The sequence below is a fragment of the Plutella xylostella genome, chromosome 7, assembly GCF_932276165.1.
Source record: "Plutella xylostella chromosome 7, ilPluXylo3.1, whole genome shotgun sequence".
Classification (NCBI taxonomy): domain Eukaryota; kingdom Metazoa; phylum Arthropoda; class Insecta; order Lepidoptera; family Plutellidae; genus Plutella; species Plutella xylostella.
In genome coordinates, this window is record NC_063987.1 from 6,722,379 (window position 1) to 6,738,815 (window position 16,437).

The 16,437-nt window shown below is 38.7% G+C and overlaps 4 protein-coding genes across 5 annotated transcripts; 1 reads left to right on the forward strand and 3 right to left on the reverse strand.

Moving 5' to 3' along the window:
• Positions 1 to 369: 369 nt before the first annotated feature.
• LOC105393149 (sarcalumenin) lies at positions 370 to 9,462 on the reverse strand. 2 transcript variants are annotated; one of them, XM_038106735.2, is made up of 11 exons: positions 9,342 to 9,462; positions 8,972 to 9,124; positions 4,922 to 5,011; positions 3,684 to 4,007; positions 2,941 to 3,599; positions 2,420 to 2,741; positions 2,155 to 2,327; positions 1,885 to 2,076; positions 1,501 to 1,764; positions 1,124 to 1,287; positions 370 to 729 (listed from the first exon to the last, which is right to left on the reverse strand). In XM_038106735.2, exons 2-11 carry the CDS (start codon positions 9,051 to 9,053, stop codon positions 519 to 521), a joined length of 2,481 nt encoding a protein of 826 aa, XP_037962663.2. In that variant the 5' UTR covers positions 9,054 to 9,124; positions 9,342 to 9,462; the 3' UTR covers positions 370 to 518. The 2 variants fall into 2 exon arrangements, with proteins under 2 accessions (XP_037962663.2, XP_048478037.1); XM_048622080.1 differs by lacking the exon at positions 9,342 to 9,462 and having other exon boundaries at positions 8,972 to 9,140.
• A 1,315-nt stretch (positions 9,463 to 10,777) lies between these two features.
• Positions 10,778 to 11,675, reverse strand: LOC105393148 (DNA-directed RNA polymerases I, II, and III subunit RPABC2). Its single transcript, XM_011564882.3, has 2 exons — positions 11,336 to 11,675; positions 10,778 to 11,225 (listed from the first exon to the last, which is right to left on the reverse strand). Exons 1-2 carry the CDS (start codon positions 11,544 to 11,546, stop codon positions 11,038 to 11,040), a joined length of 399 nt encoding a protein of 132 aa, XP_011563184.1. The 5' UTR covers positions 11,547 to 11,675; the 3' UTR covers positions 10,778 to 11,037.
• A 220-nt stretch (positions 11,676 to 11,895) lies between these two features.
• Positions 11,896 to 13,524, forward strand: LOC105393147 (40S ribosomal protein S27). The gene is made up of 3 exons (XM_011564881.3): positions 11,896 to 12,053; positions 12,395 to 12,614; positions 13,364 to 13,524. Exons 1-3 carry the CDS (start codon positions 12,048 to 12,050, stop codon positions 13,390 to 13,392), a joined length of 255 nt encoding a protein of 84 aa, XP_011563183.1. The 5' UTR covers positions 11,896 to 12,047; the 3' UTR covers positions 13,393 to 13,524.
• Positions 13,525 to 14,056: 532 nt separating this feature from the next.
• LOC105393146 (putative riboflavin kinase) lies at positions 14,057 to 16,290 on the reverse strand. Its single transcript, XM_011564880.3, has 3 exons — positions 16,042 to 16,290; positions 15,478 to 15,629; positions 14,057 to 14,474 (listed from the first exon to the last, which is right to left on the reverse strand). Exons 1-3 carry the CDS (start codon positions 16,172 to 16,174, stop codon positions 14,259 to 14,261), a joined length of 501 nt encoding a protein of 166 aa, XP_011563182.3. The 5' UTR covers positions 16,175 to 16,290; the 3' UTR covers positions 14,057 to 14,258.
• Positions 16,291 to 16,437: the final 147 nt, after the last annotated feature.

Below are 16,437 nucleotides of genomic sequence, written 5' to 3' on the forward strand. Positions count from 1 at the left end.
ATAAATATTCACATAGTGTTTATCAAATACTAGTAACAAAATATTCAAGACTAGAGACTGCACGTTGTAATTTGTCCCAGGGCAGTAGAGTAGGAACTCAACATTATTAAATAAATAAATTATCAACAATAATAATAACTAACAAACTTTAACATAGTGACTAGATTAATTTTGACTAATCATTTTCGCGACTTGTAAAAAATGTTAATAGGAGATTGCTGTCTTGTACAAATATTGCGTCTACCTCAACCTAAAAAACGCTCACGGAAAAATCACAATAATAGAAAAAATACATCATTCGACTCCATTCACCACATACCTCCATCCCGGCAGGAAAAAGCGTGGTAAAGCAAAAAAAAAAACAATAAATAAACAACTGAAATGCGATTTGCCGTAACGAAAAAAAAAACGCCCGATTTTATTAAAATAGAAATGCAAGATGTGCCCAAAATACATCAAACCAATCGCGGTATAAGAAGCGGGTATTAAAAGCGGGGTGTCGTTCGTTCGGGGGTGCATCAACTCTTGGGCATGCCCTGGGGTGTGGCGGTCTCGACCATCTTCTTGTAGCGGCCGACCAGCTCAGGGAGGTCATAGGCGATGGCCACGTCCAGCTTCGTGATTGGACAGCCTCGGAAGTAGGTGCAGGTGGCCGATAACTGCTGGAACTCGTATAGGCTGTTCAGACGGAAGAAGTCGCGGTACGTCTCTGGATCCGGCAAGTCGTACCTGCAACAAAATATTGAGTATTAGGGGCAGGGAAAATAGTGGTCATTGGAGCCCCAGCATTAGTTATCATTATTAATTCCTCTAACTCCACGAGGAGCATAGGGCCTCCACAGTTCTTCTCCAGACGTTCCTGTCCTGGGCTCTTTCTTTGGCTTCGTCCCAGGAGATTCCGACGGCATTGAGGTCGCTGAGAATGGATCGCCTCCAAGTTATGCATTAGTTATAATATTTATCATTTAGCCAATGACTAATCTGCAGCCTACATAGGTCCCTTATGCGCTAAACGACTCTAATGCAACTTTGCGACCATGTTTCCCATTGTTTATCTACTTACTGTTTTTGCATCCACTCTATGGAAACTACTGCTATGTCATAATTATGGTAGTATCCTCACCTGGAAATGTTAGTGAGAGTGCTGAGACCCTCGTAGATGTGGTAGTTCTGAGGGTTCTCGATGATGGCTTCAGCGATGAGCTTCTTGTTGCCGAAGATCGTCTTGTGGTTGTAGTAGGTTGTGAGGTAGCAGTCAACCATCTTAGCGTGGTTTCTGACGCGGACCTGTGAAACAAATCGTAAAATTTTGTATAAGTAAATGCCCGATTAAATTAATGTCCTAAGAAGTTTGGTTGACATGAAGTCGCAGAAGCAGAAATAATGTTTCTTAGCTCTGAAAAGTTTTCTGACCATACCATCGCATATAACAATGATTAATGATAGACTAGGATACTGCATTCTTCCCAAAGAACAACTTACGTAAAAACCTCAACTTACGGCAAAACGTCTCGCGCTAGCGATCTTGTTCTCGATACGCTTGTCAATAGCGTTGCGGAGGTCCTTGAAGAGCTCCCGTTCCTGGGCTTGCAGCAGTCTGACCGGCGCCCCAGCCTCGTAGGGAAGCGACCACAGAGATACTGTGTACATGACCGGCGGCTGCGCAGAGCTCATGAGGGGAGAAATGTTCCAGATGAGGGCGCTTTGCACGCGCATCAGCTCCTCAGGCTTCACAGTGTCTGCCTTGTTCAAGACGATGCGAGTCTGTGAAAGAGAAAATGGAATTTATGAAGTTGTGATTGTTGTTATTAACAACATCAGAGTACCTATTCGACTCAGTCAAAGGTTAGACAAAACATCGAAGGTGTAACGTGCTGTTGTTACCTGAGATTCTCTGCCCTTAAGTTGATCAAGGATAGCCTCAGTTTCAGGTCCAACGTCCAGTTTGGAGGGATCGTAGACGAGGAAGATGATGTCTGCGCGGTCGATGAACCACTGGCAGGCGTCGTTGAAGGGGAAGACGCGAGACACTTGCTTCCTCACCTCCAAGATACCAGGGATCTCCACAATGTTCACCTGGAATCAGAATTATTAGGGACCAATATAAACATCCCCGAAACATCATGATCATAGGATAGCTCAGATAGTCCTTACCTTTTCAAGCAGTTTGCTAGGGTACCTCAACCCTCTGAGTCTTTCTTCGAGACCTTGTCCGAATTTCTGAAGTCCAGAGAAGGTCCAATCAGCAGCCAGTTGAGTACCATCGAGTACCTCAGGTTCCTTGCCGTGCATGAGAATATTGAAGTAAGCTGGGGATGGTTCAGCTCCTGAAAATTGAAACCATTTTGATTACTGCCATTTTAATTGACTTTTGTGGTTGTGGTTGCCAATAGTCATGGTGGTAGTGGTAACTAAATACCTGTTCTTAGAGACCAGTCGGTGAACTCCAACCCAGTGATGTAGTTCAGAATGCTCGACTTTCCACCGCTCCAAGGTCCCATGAACAGAACAAGAGGCTTAGAAAAGATTTCTGGGTCGCCAAAGTGCCTGTTACTTAGGTCTCTGTATTTGTAGAGTGCCTCAAGGGGCTTGATAGATCCTTCGTACAGCTTCTTCAAGTCTCTAAGGATGATGTCAGCAGATTTTTCAATGATGATTTCATCTTCATTGGCATCTTCGTCCAGTCTGAGGATTTTGGTGATGTGCTCGCGAGACCTTAGGTTCTTCGGGATTTCTTTCTCCTGTAAGTGTGAAAATAACCTGCGTTAGCGTGAAGTTTCATGCATCAAAATAATCTTATTTAGAGCGTTATAATCTTATAATTATAGAGTATCAAAGCTGAAATTTAAATAAGTGTAATGTAGGCAGACAATTGATTGCAGGTGACGATAAGTATAATAACAACTTCCAAAACATAAGGAAGAGTACTTATGTACTTACAATAAGCAGATCTTCTTCGGGTGCACCTTCATCCTCTTCATCAGTAGATTCCTCTTCTCCGGCAGACTCTTCGCCAGCAGCAGATTCATCTTCGCCAGCGGATTCCTCCTTGCTGGCGTCTGCCTCAGCATCAGTGTCAGCTTCAGCACCTTCTTTTTCTTCAGAAGCATCATCAGCTTCACTTGCTTCAGCTGTTTCTTCAGACTTCTCGTCTTCTTTATCTTCCTCTGTTTCTGCTTCAGTGGCTGCAGATTCTTCTTCTACCTCTGATTTATCTACTTCTTCAGCGGTTTCAGATTCTTGCTCTTTGGATTCATCTTTGTCTTCTGTTGACTTTTCATCAGTCTCTTCTTTGTCTTCTTCGGATTGCTTGGAGTCATCGTCGTCTCCAGATTCAGCCTTTTCTTCTTGAGATCCTTCGTCATCTTCTACTGACTTTTTGTCACTTTGTTCACCATCAGATTCATCCTTTGTTTCTTCGGAGGCTTCTGTTGATTCTTTCTGGTCATCATCTGCCTGTTCATCGGATCCATCATCTTGTGTGGCTGGCTCATCAGACTGTTCATCTACTTCTTTGCTGTCTTCATCTTGCTGTTCATCACCTTCCTTGGATTCTTCGTCATCTTTAGCCTCGTCTTCCTTTTTCTCTTCATCGCTGTCTGAAATTCAAAAACAAAAAAATATTTCATCGACAATGAAAAACTAATCTTATAAAAGTAATAAGTATTGTAAATAAAAAATACCTGTATCAGCTGCTTGTTCTTCAGCAGATGCTTGTTCTTTGCTGTCTCCGTCATCATCGTCAGCCTTGCTGTCCTCTACTGTTTTGTCATCGTCACTGTCGGTTTCTTCAGCCGTAGCGTCATCCTTTTGATCTTCCTCTTCGGAAGGCTTAGACTCTACCTCTTCCACTGAAGTGTGTGGTATGTAAGGCTCCTCAGCAACTTCAATGGACGGTGCATCATCCTCACTGGTGTCTCCAGCCTCACCTCCATCTTCCGCCGAGTTCACTTCATTCGTATCTTCATCTACACTTACTTCACTACTGTCGTTTTTCACTGCGGAATCTGCAAACAATGTTAGGTTAAGTTATAGTTGTTTTGTTAAAAGACAATATTCTCGACTCATTTAAAACGCACATTTGTTATTCTGGTTTGTTTAACAAGAGAGTGCAAGCTTATTTTTAAATGGACTACTACAGCTGTTAGATTTCCAGTCTCCGCGGTGCGTCGGTATAAATAAAACGACCGTATTTATAGCTGGCCCTGCTACTTGGAGTCGAGGACAATGTTTAATTTCTTTCGTTTCATCACTCTCATAAAAGTTCTAAAACTAGTTCTCCTATCCGATATAAAAATCCCAATTCTTAATTTTATTTAAATTCTGAGCAGGATCATTAGGTGTTTGAAAAAAATCTTTGATACAACTAGGTACCAACTGGGCTTACGGTTTAATAAGATTTGTTACATACGCACGCAGTACGCATAGGCACCTGTTTATTATTAGCACTCACAATAGCTTATTTTCACATTATTTTACCAATATTGCCAGCCAGTGTGTGACTGAATGAATCATTACTAATTGACTAAACGCTACGCAAAATACGTGCCAGCTATCTAATGCAGGCTAGGCGTTACTAGGCAGACAATGAATGATTTTTTTAGATATTTTCAATACCTTTGATCATAGAACAACGCGGATTCGGTCGTATTTGATTGCCGAGTGTTCAAATCTGTATCTGTTGGTCGATGATTATTGAATAGACTCCGAAAGTCAAACGTTTTCAAACATTATGTAAAATTTCACCGTCATAAAAGCCACATATGGGATCATCTTCTTCAAGTGCCGTCTCTTAGCGTGGGTTGGCTATCATCCTGCTTACCTATATACTTGTTATCCCGGAATCCCCATTGCAAAACTATTAAAAGTAATGTAAAGATCTCAAGAAATAATTAGTACCTAGAGGTCATTAGAGGTTTACCTTCTGTTTCGGCATCTCCTGATTCCAGCCCTTTGAGGGCTTTTTCGATATATGGACGACATTGTGATTCTGAAGGCACCTCCTCGTCACCTGGAATATACAAACAGAAATATTGACTAACTTAAGGTACCTAGTTAAGTAACTAACAAATCTATTATTTCTATTCGATTCCCTGTAGGTAGTCACCTATCTCAGCATTTGCAACATCCAGGCTTGCTGCTCTAATTTACACGGGACCTAGGCTGGCTGAGCTGAAATTACGGGGATATGTAGTAAGTATATGTACCTACCAATGTTCCACTCGAGAGAGCTTTACCTTTTTCCGTTACCCCTCTGAACATATAGAAATATAATATTATTCCATGTGGGGTCAATTAATGCAACCTTGGCCTAAGTTCTAAACTCCATTCCAAATAAGTATTAACTATAATGTTATCCAGCATGGTGGGAAATCCCACCACGCTAGATAACTACTGCTATGTTTACCTCCACCGATTGGACTTAAATTCTAACGAACTCATGGAGGAATATGAATCCGCGCATCTCTGGCGTATAGGCCCTTACCCTACCAATAGTTACTACTGCGAATATGCTGTACTAACCTTGGTTAACAATACGAGTGTTTATCAAAGGTCGCTCCTCGTAAGTGTAAGGATATGGATTTAATTTTGTTCATGTTTATATAAAATATCTGAGTACGTACTCTAGTTAGTTACTCTCTGGGTCAGGTCAGATGTAATGCATGTTTCACCAGAGTACTACCCTGTCAATTTGTGAATCACATGAAAGCAGGATTCCAACCAGCAGTGCAGGATCTGATATGAAGGAGGATCATCGTCTAGCAGTTGGATGGTAGAGGCTACTTAGACTAATGATGTTGAATTGTGTATGATGCAGTAACACTTTTTATAAACGCGGTGTGAAGTCTTCAGAATTCACTGAAGGCACAGGCACTGAGTGAGTGCCAACCGTAAACTTGGACTATTTAACTACGCCTTGAATATAATGTTTCTATTTCTTTTTGTTAGTATCTGAACGCTTATCAAACCACAACACATCATGTAAGTATACCTACTGTATAGTTGTAAGTTGTAACTAAGTATAGGTAGGTACTGGGTAAGTAGTACTTACCACGTAGTACTAAGTAGGTACTTAAATCATAAGCCAAAATCTCACGTAGTTAATACAAATGTTGGTGCTTTATTAATTTTATTATCTGTCACATAAATGAAGATTAGTATTTTTATTGTCGATATGTAATAATAAATACATGAGTATCATCGCAGTAACCAATAAAATAGGAGACAAGACTCCACCTTGCGGGTGCCCATTTAATTACTGCGACCTAACTTCCACTGGCTAATCCTTTCACCACGTGTTTGTCACTGACACACTAAGTATGTAGAAGCATGCATAATGAACCACAAAAAACTGCATAACACCTTGTCATTAAACCGTTTGTATGTAAGTTCTATGAGTTCGGGGAAAATGTTTTATGGACAGGTTTATTACCCACCTTGATTTATGTGGTTGTGTTAATAGTGTTAATACATAGTGGGTTTGTTTAATTAGCATTTCAAAAAGATTTTCAAGGAATGTTAATTTTACTTTCCGCTCCGGTTTTTATTTTCAGCGTCACTGGATGACCTAAAAACGTGGCCTTGGTCTATGATCTAGTGATCTTTGATGCTGGTAGTAATCACCGGCCCTATTCTTGATTGACATCAAGGGATCCTTAAACAGCAGATCTGGAAGCTGCTGATGCTGCCTTAGTATTAGTATCGTAGGTAGTCAAGGTGAGTGGTCTTTGGGTCAAAGGTGTCCTCCCGATGTGTCTTGACTGGGTCTCGAGGAGTTTGGAATTTGGGATCCACGATTCCACGTATACGATTCATACAAGCATTTGGGCTATCCAAATCGTCGAAGTGCCTTTGGACCGATTTTATTTCGACAATACCTACTTTAAAAACAAAACTTCGTACAGCTAACCATACGGTCGTAGTGAAAGAAGCCATACCCAAGTCCAGATCTACTTGGATAAATAACTAGGTACCTATTAGGAACCTATAGGTACTGACTGATAACCTGATGCTGCCCTGAATCCAACCCATCAGGCCCATCCCATTCATTTGTGATGAGCATTTAACTAACTATGTGTTTGACTTGTGTCTGGTTGTTGTTTATCTGTAATCTCCTCCTACCTATATTATGTAAAAATCTGTGTGTAGGTAACTTAGGTAGGTAGGTAGTTAAATTTTCTCTAATCGGCCCGAATTTCTGGTTAATAGACATGATGGCCCAGTGGCGGATTTACAAATTTGCCGCCCGTAGGCCATTAAATTTTTGCCGCCCCTACTGACTTTTGAAATTCAATAGTTAAATCCTGTTATTAGATGATCGTGAACTTAATTATATATTTCTGTCATTGACTAGATTATTTTTGCAACCCGCTATGTACTGAAACTTTAATTTTGATATTTATAAACAGGTTTATATATATAGACTGTTAAAGTCAAAACAAAAAAAACCGACTTTAAAGCGCTTTAAAGACTTATAACCTCTGTAACGGCTCATTCTCTAACCCTAACAACTCTTGCCAAACATAGTTTTTGTTAAATATGTTTATTGCACTTAACAGTTTAAAAACAATACAATCAATTTCTATTAAAATATGTAACAATTAGTTAATGGTGACAGACAATAAGTTCAAATAATTTTACATCACTTATTTTCGTCGGCGATTTTAATTTTGCAAAAATATTAATTAAGTTTACTGTCATATCAAATCTTTTTCATGAGTTCTGACTTTGCGAGATTATTAAGCTTTTCCTGTCTTAAAGTAGATCTTAGATAGTATTTACCCCGTTTTAAGCAAGAAAATTTGTCACCGGTGTGCACAGTGTCATGCGAAATGCTATATCAGTTTTGATAAAAGTTTTGATAAATATGCTCCGAATTATGTTTTTGCAGTAAAAAAATAGACTTTGTAATAATCCAGAATCTGGTTTTATCAAAATTCTTTCAGAAGAAATGTGGCATTGAAAGTGTAGGCATTCCTTAACTAAATCAGATTCTAAATTATTAGGAATTTTTTTTTCCAACGAAATGGCTTTTTCCGTTAGGGTCGATGGTAACAATTCACTCATTTTAGTTGAAAAAAAAAACTTCTCGTTTAACTCGTGTGGTAGGCCTTTTGCCATTTCTCTTACTCGGAAACGAGCCGATCTACATGGTAATAAAACAATATTAGGTACACGAAGTTGTGGAGAGATGGTGCTCGTGTTAGGCTCCGAAGATCCTGTGTTACGAGTTTTTATTTTATTTTTATTGAAACGCTATTAGAATATTTTAAATTTTATGGTCACATAAATACAAAAGTATACCTCAGTATATATTACAGTGCGTTTATTAATCGTTTATTTATATATGGACTATGTACAGTTGTACAAGTACAATTATTAAAAAAACTGTTTAAAAAAATTAGCTAAATTTGCCGCCCCTCGAAATCTGCCGCCCTAGGCACTGGCCTTTTTGGCCTATAGGTAAATCCGCCACTGTGATGGCCATATCCGATTTTCACAGAAAAGATGTCCTATCAACTAAGATTTAGGCCTGAATAGGTATATAAGTAGGTTCATCTACCCTACCGAAGGTAAACACTGCTGGCTATGCTAAGTGTTACGGAAGCTCTAGAAATATAGGTCCTGATCCGACCCCATTTCTAATCAAATTGTCATAAAATAGAGGCGAACTATCGTTTTTCACAAGATGGCGACCGGGAGCGACATAGGTATCCCTGTATTTCTATTTACGTAGCTTTCTGAGCCAGTTAATGGACGCAGCGGTCGTAATTCAAACGCCGTGCTGTGAGCTGTCGATAGAGAGCCCTTCGACACCAGCTATCTCGGTCAGTGGGCCATTATGTCACTGAGAACTTCACCTAAGGTTACAGCCAAAAATAGCGCTTATACGAGCTTTTTACATAATTTGAGCGCAAGTTGCGCCGAGAATAGCTAGTAGTTGATGACGCAGACTCGTCGCCGGACTCACCTCGCGCCGTCGCCGACAGCGCCGCCGCCACCAGCAGTGTGCACAACGCTAACCTCCATAGTGTAAATCTTTTGGTCCACATTTTATACAAGTCCGGCCCGCCTAAGTCGGGCTTTCAGTCATTTGCACTCACACTCGCGCACCCGGTCGGATCTACGGACAATGCACCTCGCTACAGCACGCGGGCCAACCACTGCATTCCCGATGCAGTTTGAACGTAACCGTTAAAGCGCGGTTGTAGCCGACTTCAAGGTCGCCGCTGGAATTTATTAAGTTTAAAGTGCCACGGATGTGTTGAGCGATAAGTCGGCTATAAATAACCGCGTTTTAACGGTGGTTTGGCCCGCGGTTAGTCGCGTGGAGCACGTACTCTATTTCCGGAGACAGCACAGCATCGCTGGTCGGAGGTGTACTGGCGGGCCGCGGGCGGCGCGCCGGGCCGCGTGCCAAGCGCCGCCCGCCCCGCACCCCGCCCGCCCCGCGCTCCAGCCCGCCGCAGCACCAGCCCGGCTCTCCGCAACACCATTCGTCACACCACCACCCTCCACCTGTCGCTGCGATATGTCTGAGCAGCAATGGTTGGAGGCATCGTCAATTCGTCACCTATGCAGCCCTTGATTGACCAAACCCTTGCTTTGGTTGCCCTATAGTCTGATTCATGGGTGCTCTTAGCAGCTTGCAGCTCGATAGCTAATTTATAACACGGGTGATTTGGGATAAGAGTCATTAACAATAAATAGCGCCATCTAAACGTTGCATTGATTAATACAGTTGTCAGACGGTGTGCGCTGACTAAATCACTTGGCTCTGACTCCGGCGCATCGCGGCTGTATATTTCAAGATGTCAGTAGCGGCTAGGGCGGCGTGTTTGCTGCAGATATGCATTGATATCATCAAGCGCGTTTCACTTTGTTACGTAAATAGTGAGTGTGGGCGACGACTGCTGCTGAAGGTTATTCCTGTAGATGTGGTAGTTTCGACTGAATACAATGAAGTAAAGGCCGCCTGTGGGTGGATTTTCGTGAAATGACGGTCTTTTTCCTGGATTTTAGATGTCGATACGCAAGACGATTATATTTTCGTACGAAGTAGGTGGTCTCAGTCTAGGGTTTAAACTATTTTTGTAGTCTATAGCTATCTAGGTACCTACACTGTAGAGTAAACTCGATGAATGTAGATGAGCTTCTGTTATGTTGAACTAGATTATGTAGGTAAGCACTGAGATTTTAGGAATATAAGTAGGTCATGAACAAGACACTCATATTTGCCGACAGTGGTAATACGATCGTCAATTCTTGTGCCACATTCACATATCAGTAAAATTTATTGGGTTCCATAGAGGTTCCATAAGAATTACGGTATGAACTGACCAGACTTCCGATAGTTCGATTGTCAAGTTAGTTAGTGCTTATGAACTTTATTTTATTTAAATTATTCTTAATAAGTGGCGGTGCTTGAATAGATAAGTGTTGGGCTTTTAATTCGAGTGTCGTGAGTTCCAATCCTGGCATAGCTCCAATGAATTATTTGTTTCAATTGATAACTTTCAGTGCAATGTGGTTTTATAATACCCATAAGGACAACTGCACATCTAGATCACCATCATTATTGTCAACCTGTAATTTTTCAATGCTGTACATAGACCTCCCACAAGTAGTGCAACTGTTACACCATAACTTCTGCATGTTCAAATATGGTTCCAACTATGACCCTCTGAAAGACCCAAACTTCATTTTCATATTCAAATTTACAGAAAAATTGGACTTTGTGGTTATATTTCTAAAATCATCAATAAAACTAAGAAAATGCAAGAAAAATATTCTATTTTCCTATTTAAAAATTACATCTTCATATACATAACATTGATACTCTGTAATTTGATAATTTTTAAGAGTAGTCTTTCCTGTAATGTAACTGTTTTATAGTAGTAAAAATGTTGTAAATGTAGAAGTAGTAGAACCATCATCAATATTTATGTTGCAGTAAAGTTATTAACAGAATGCTTTGAACTTCTTACATTTACACTTAGTAGGTACTTATGTCTATAAAATTATCTTAAAAACTACCTAATGATCAATAATAATGAGCTCATCTATACTCCAATCTTCATAGGAATGGTCAGGCAGGTATCGACGTATGATGATGGGGATCTTGCGTTGTTTCAGTTCTTTCATGGCTATTTGAAGAGGGTCCGTTTCACCTTCGAGCTCCACCATCACCGGGGCACACATTGCTATTTGAAGAGCTCTTGTTCCTGAAAAAGGAGAATTATATAATTAAGATACTGGTAAAAATCTGCACACACACATTTGAGAGGATCGTAGTTTACAATATGATCAAAACATAACCTCAAAGTGGACTAACCTAGAACTCTAGCTCTTTCGTATTTGGTCATGTATCTAGTGGTGATTCGTTTTGACTTCTCGACTCCGCCGCCGGCCTGCCCCGGCTGCAGGCACTGCACGTTGTAACCATCTTCCTCCTGTTCTTCTGTCTCTTCAATGTTATCATCGTCTTCGGCAATGTCGTCGTAGTCTGCTCCCGCGTCCTCCGCCTCGTACTCTTCGTCGGCCATTGTAAGTGCCTAATTAGCACAATATTTAAAGGGAAATTATGATGTGTATTAGGATTTCTTTTACGAAAAATCTAAATTTACAAATACAACGCTACACAACGCAACGGCAAACAATCGTAATTTGACAAAAAAAAAAACTGTCATGTGTCATGTCAATCCGTCAAAGCAAAAATGGATGTGGACTTATCTGTGATCATGGTCATAGACAATGACATGTTTTGATTATTCTTCTAAGCCATAGATATTTTCAATAAATGTATGGATTTATGTGTAAAAGTAAAAAACAAGTAGGTACATAATCATGTTTCTAATGTATATCCAGTATCCACCCTACGTTTAAATGAGTTAAATTTCTTCGCCCAGGATATTCGTATTTAAAAATCAACATTGAACTTTTTAATAAAATTGAACGCATCCATAGTCTACTTTGTCTATTATTCTGTCTTGTCTGTGGTACTGTGGAGCACTTTCCTTTTCCGGTTCTGCATCAAAGCTGAAACCATGCCGGTGTGTATTTTTCGTGATCAGTGGATAATAAATGAAGAAATTTGAGATAAAGTGACAAATTTACGTGCAGTAGTACTAGCGGCAGTTGATTTCATTTAGTTTGAGAGTGATTTCCCCCTAAAACACCCCAAAGTCAATTGCGCATTTCTGACCAATACACATGGCAATTTGACATCTTGAAACGAATCGTTGTGATAACCAAAAGCTTTGTGAACTCACGACCCCAATACTTGATCTTCAACGCACTTTTATTCTTGTGATGTGTTCAATCATCTAACTACCAGCCGTTGCAAAGGTATGTTTGGTGTTCGATACCTAACCTATACAATGTGGTTTTTCAGCTCGCGATAGACTTATTGCACCCGACTCCGGTTTCCGAGAGGAGGAAACACAAATTGAAGAGGCTGGTGCCACATCCCAACTCATACTTCATGGATGTGAAATGCCCTGGCTGCTACAAGATCACGACCGTATTCAGTCACGCACAGAGGGTGGTGGTGTGCGCGGGATGCTCAACGATCCTGTGCCAGCCCACCGGTGGTCGTGCTAGATTAACTGAAGGTGAGATACTAACTTGTTGTATTTTGGATTTGAGATAAAATGCTTTGTTTACTATACTCTTTTAGTATGCATGGATCTGAGGAAGAATTATTGAAGTACTAACATGGTACAAACCTTAGAATGTTCTGTTCATTTTACTGTGGGACTAATTCATATTTTTAAATCACTTTTCTGGAAGTTGTGTTGTAGTCCTGTCTGTTATTGAAAGCCGTTGTGCAATAAAGTCCAAACAGATGTAATTAATTGTTATCATGGCCCTTTATTTTGTATTTCTAGTGTATGACAATCATTGTGCAACACAATGTAATTCCCTGTATTGTACCTTCCCTATACCATCATCTCTCAATGGTTCTATCAAAATTGCTTCAGCAACCAGGGTCAGTCAAGTTTGCCACATGCTAAGATAAATTTTAATCTACCTGGCAGTAAGATAAAATCCATGTAAGATGTGAAGAAGTGTGTGATGTGATGTTAGCTGTACATAGTCTGCTGAAATTCTTGCAAGATAGTTGTCTGAATAAATAATAGGATCATAGTCATCATCAACCAACACAATGCTAACTACTGGACAGTTTCACCTGGTCAAAAAGCATTCCTAATATTGGAAGCTTCAATATTATTGGTAAAGCAGATAGAAAATGTGTTGACTGCACTAATGAATAATAACAGTATAAAAGACTTGTTAGCTGTAGGAACCACACTCCTTTACCTATGTTATATTCAATACTAATGATTGTTGTTTGTTTCAGGATGTTCGTTTAGGAGAAAACAACATTAAGTATTCCTGGAGAAGAGCCCTAATTTAAGATTTGCATTTTATTTTCCAGTTGAATGAGTGATATATTTTACCAATTCATTGAAATGGATCCGTTGAAGCATTACTAATAAAGGCTTTTTCAAAGGGAAACTACCTATTTGTTTGTTATTTTAGTTCCTTCTATAAAAATAAATCATGTAGAGTTAGTAAATGGCAAGTAGGATAAAGTTCTCTATAGATTAGATTTAGTTAGATGAGGATTTATGCTCAATTTAGTCAGTTATGCAAATGTTAATGAAAGTTTAGAAAAATTATAGCAGTAGCTGCTGTAGTAATTTTTTTTAATATATGAGGACTATTTTTTTTCTGTATTTGGAGATTTATGAACACAAAATAATGCAAATGTTTTGGGTAACAAGGAATATATTTCTGGTACTATTATAATAAATTCATAAAATATCACAAAATTAAAGAGCAAATAATGCACTATTAATATTCTGGATTATGTACAAGCTATGTATATTAACATAGTAGGCATATAAAATTACACAATTAGCTTTCATAAGATTTTATAATGGTTGTAAAAACAGATAATCTTGATGGTTATTCACATACTTTTCATATATTTATTATGATTACCTGCAGTCAATTATAGGAACATATAAAATAGCAGGTATAAAATTGGCTAGATAAGTACTATTGATATCTTTGCAAAAAATCGTAATTATATCAATTTATAGTTACTAATTATTGCACATAAAAATTCAGAACTGTACATTTGATAGACTGGATTCGTGTACAATGGATTTCATAATTTATTATCATTTATAGACTGGAACATTGCTGGAATGATCAAGGCACATTCAGTTTTTTAAGTACAAAAAAACTCAATCTCTTGTTTGTGTGAAGAAGTCATGAGACTTGATCTTCTGTGCGTCTGCTTGGTCCAGATTCCTGTTGGCATCTTCTATGTCCTTCTTGATAGCATCTATGAGGGCTTGCAATGAGTCGAAATTCTTTTCACCTCTCTGGTAACCCAGTATGCTTATTCTTAGATTGGATCCGTAGAAGTCTTGGTCAAACTTGTGCATCACATGGGTTTCCTGGAAAGAGACAATGAATGGATAGGTTAATAAAACTTGAGGTGAGCAGCAGGGTCCTTAAAGGATTTATATGGAGGAGATAAGTTGCACAGATGGTGTGCAGGTTGTATGCTACTATAATGGAAATTCGACATATAAAAAAATAGAAGCACCTTAGAATCTCTGAGAAGCATTCATAGGAATTTTTACTGACTGGATCTATTTTATTTATTGAAATAAATCCTACTGACACATTTCAGTGAACTATTTTTCGTGAGAGAAGATAACAACAGCTTTAATGATACACGCGAGACACTAACACCACATACATCATTCACTTATCATTATCTCAGTCTGCCTTAATTAAATACTAAGAACAATTCAAAAGATACAGATAGAGTTAGGTATACAGTTTTAGGTACATAATTATGTATGTAGGTACCTACTACATAAGTCAATATAATAAAGTTGTTAAATATTGAAACCAAGTCTCATAGCCAGTCATGGCTAAATTAAAATCACATAGAGTGTGGTTTTTATGGCAACTATGTACCTACCTATTTAAGCAAGAGGCTAAAGAGGTGGATAAAAAGCAAGAGGGGTAACTGAGGGGTAGGAAAGGTAACTACAATATTTTATCAAAAAATCTCATTATATCTAGCAGTACCTTCTGAATTATTTGTAAGAAATAGCAATTGTACAGGATAATATTTTGTCAGTAATCACCAGTACCCAGTTTTGCTATTTAATTTGCATATCACATTTACCTACAACCTATTTATTTGTTTGATGTGACCTATAGCTATTATGTACATAATATCAATTCATATGCCTATTGCCCCTCTTTGTGTAAATACCTACCTATATGTATGATGAATCATTTTGAGTTTGCTTTGTTAAAGATAAAATAATTAAAATTAGGTTAATCTATTTAAAATTTGGATATACATTAAAATGCACTTTATTAAGATTTAAGCAAGATACCTAATAAAGAAAATATAATTTTCTTATTTTCCACACTTACCACAGACTTTTCAGCATTGTTGTAGAAAGGGCACCATCCAATATTGGCCACCATTTTATAAATGGGCCCATTGTCTATTTGAGCCCACCCATAGTATACTCCTGGCTCTAGGTCTGCTGGTAGTTTCTTTACCACTTCTAACTCATAGTTGGCTAAAAAATACAAAATGAATTTTATTAATCAAAATAAATAACATAGTTTAATAGGAAAAATACAACTAGGTGTGAGTAAAATTAAGTAGGTTCCAGGAGAACGAATGAGGAAGACCAAGGACACTGTGTTGGTGTGGCTCTTGGGAGTAAAATTATGATAAAGAATATATGTTTCTTGGTCAACCTGAATTTTTCATGTATCGAAATTTCGAATTTCCTTTCATAATATTAAATATTAGTGGATATATGTGTAATTTCGATGGAAAATACCATTCTATGGGGACTACACACACATACAGAGGTCAAACTCAACAACAATAAATAGAACAGTATAGAACTTCATTTACAATATTTGTACAAGTTTATTGTGTTGGCTATAGATTAATTACTAGATAGGGGTAGCCCGACTTACCTGTGGGACAGCCTAACTCTTTAGAACCACGTCCGAAGCCCTTTACCACTGTACCTTCCAAAAAAAGTGGAAGATTAGATGACACCATTCTTAAGTTTTTATTTAGTGAGAATAACAATTGAGGTTTTCTCATCAATACGTGGAGTTCCCAACGATTGCTATCTCGTAATGAAACATCAAATTATACCACTCCACGTACTTAATTCATAAACTTTACAAAAGATTTCTCGATTTGGTCGATGTCGATTATTGTCAACATGTCAATGTCATTTTATCGCTGTGATCGATGTCAACTGTCAGTCTTCTGTAAACTGTGAATTTTTGTCTGGGATTAAATTTTTTCTCAGAATAATCAGAATCGCGGTCTCTCGCTTTGATAGGTTTCTGACACAAAAA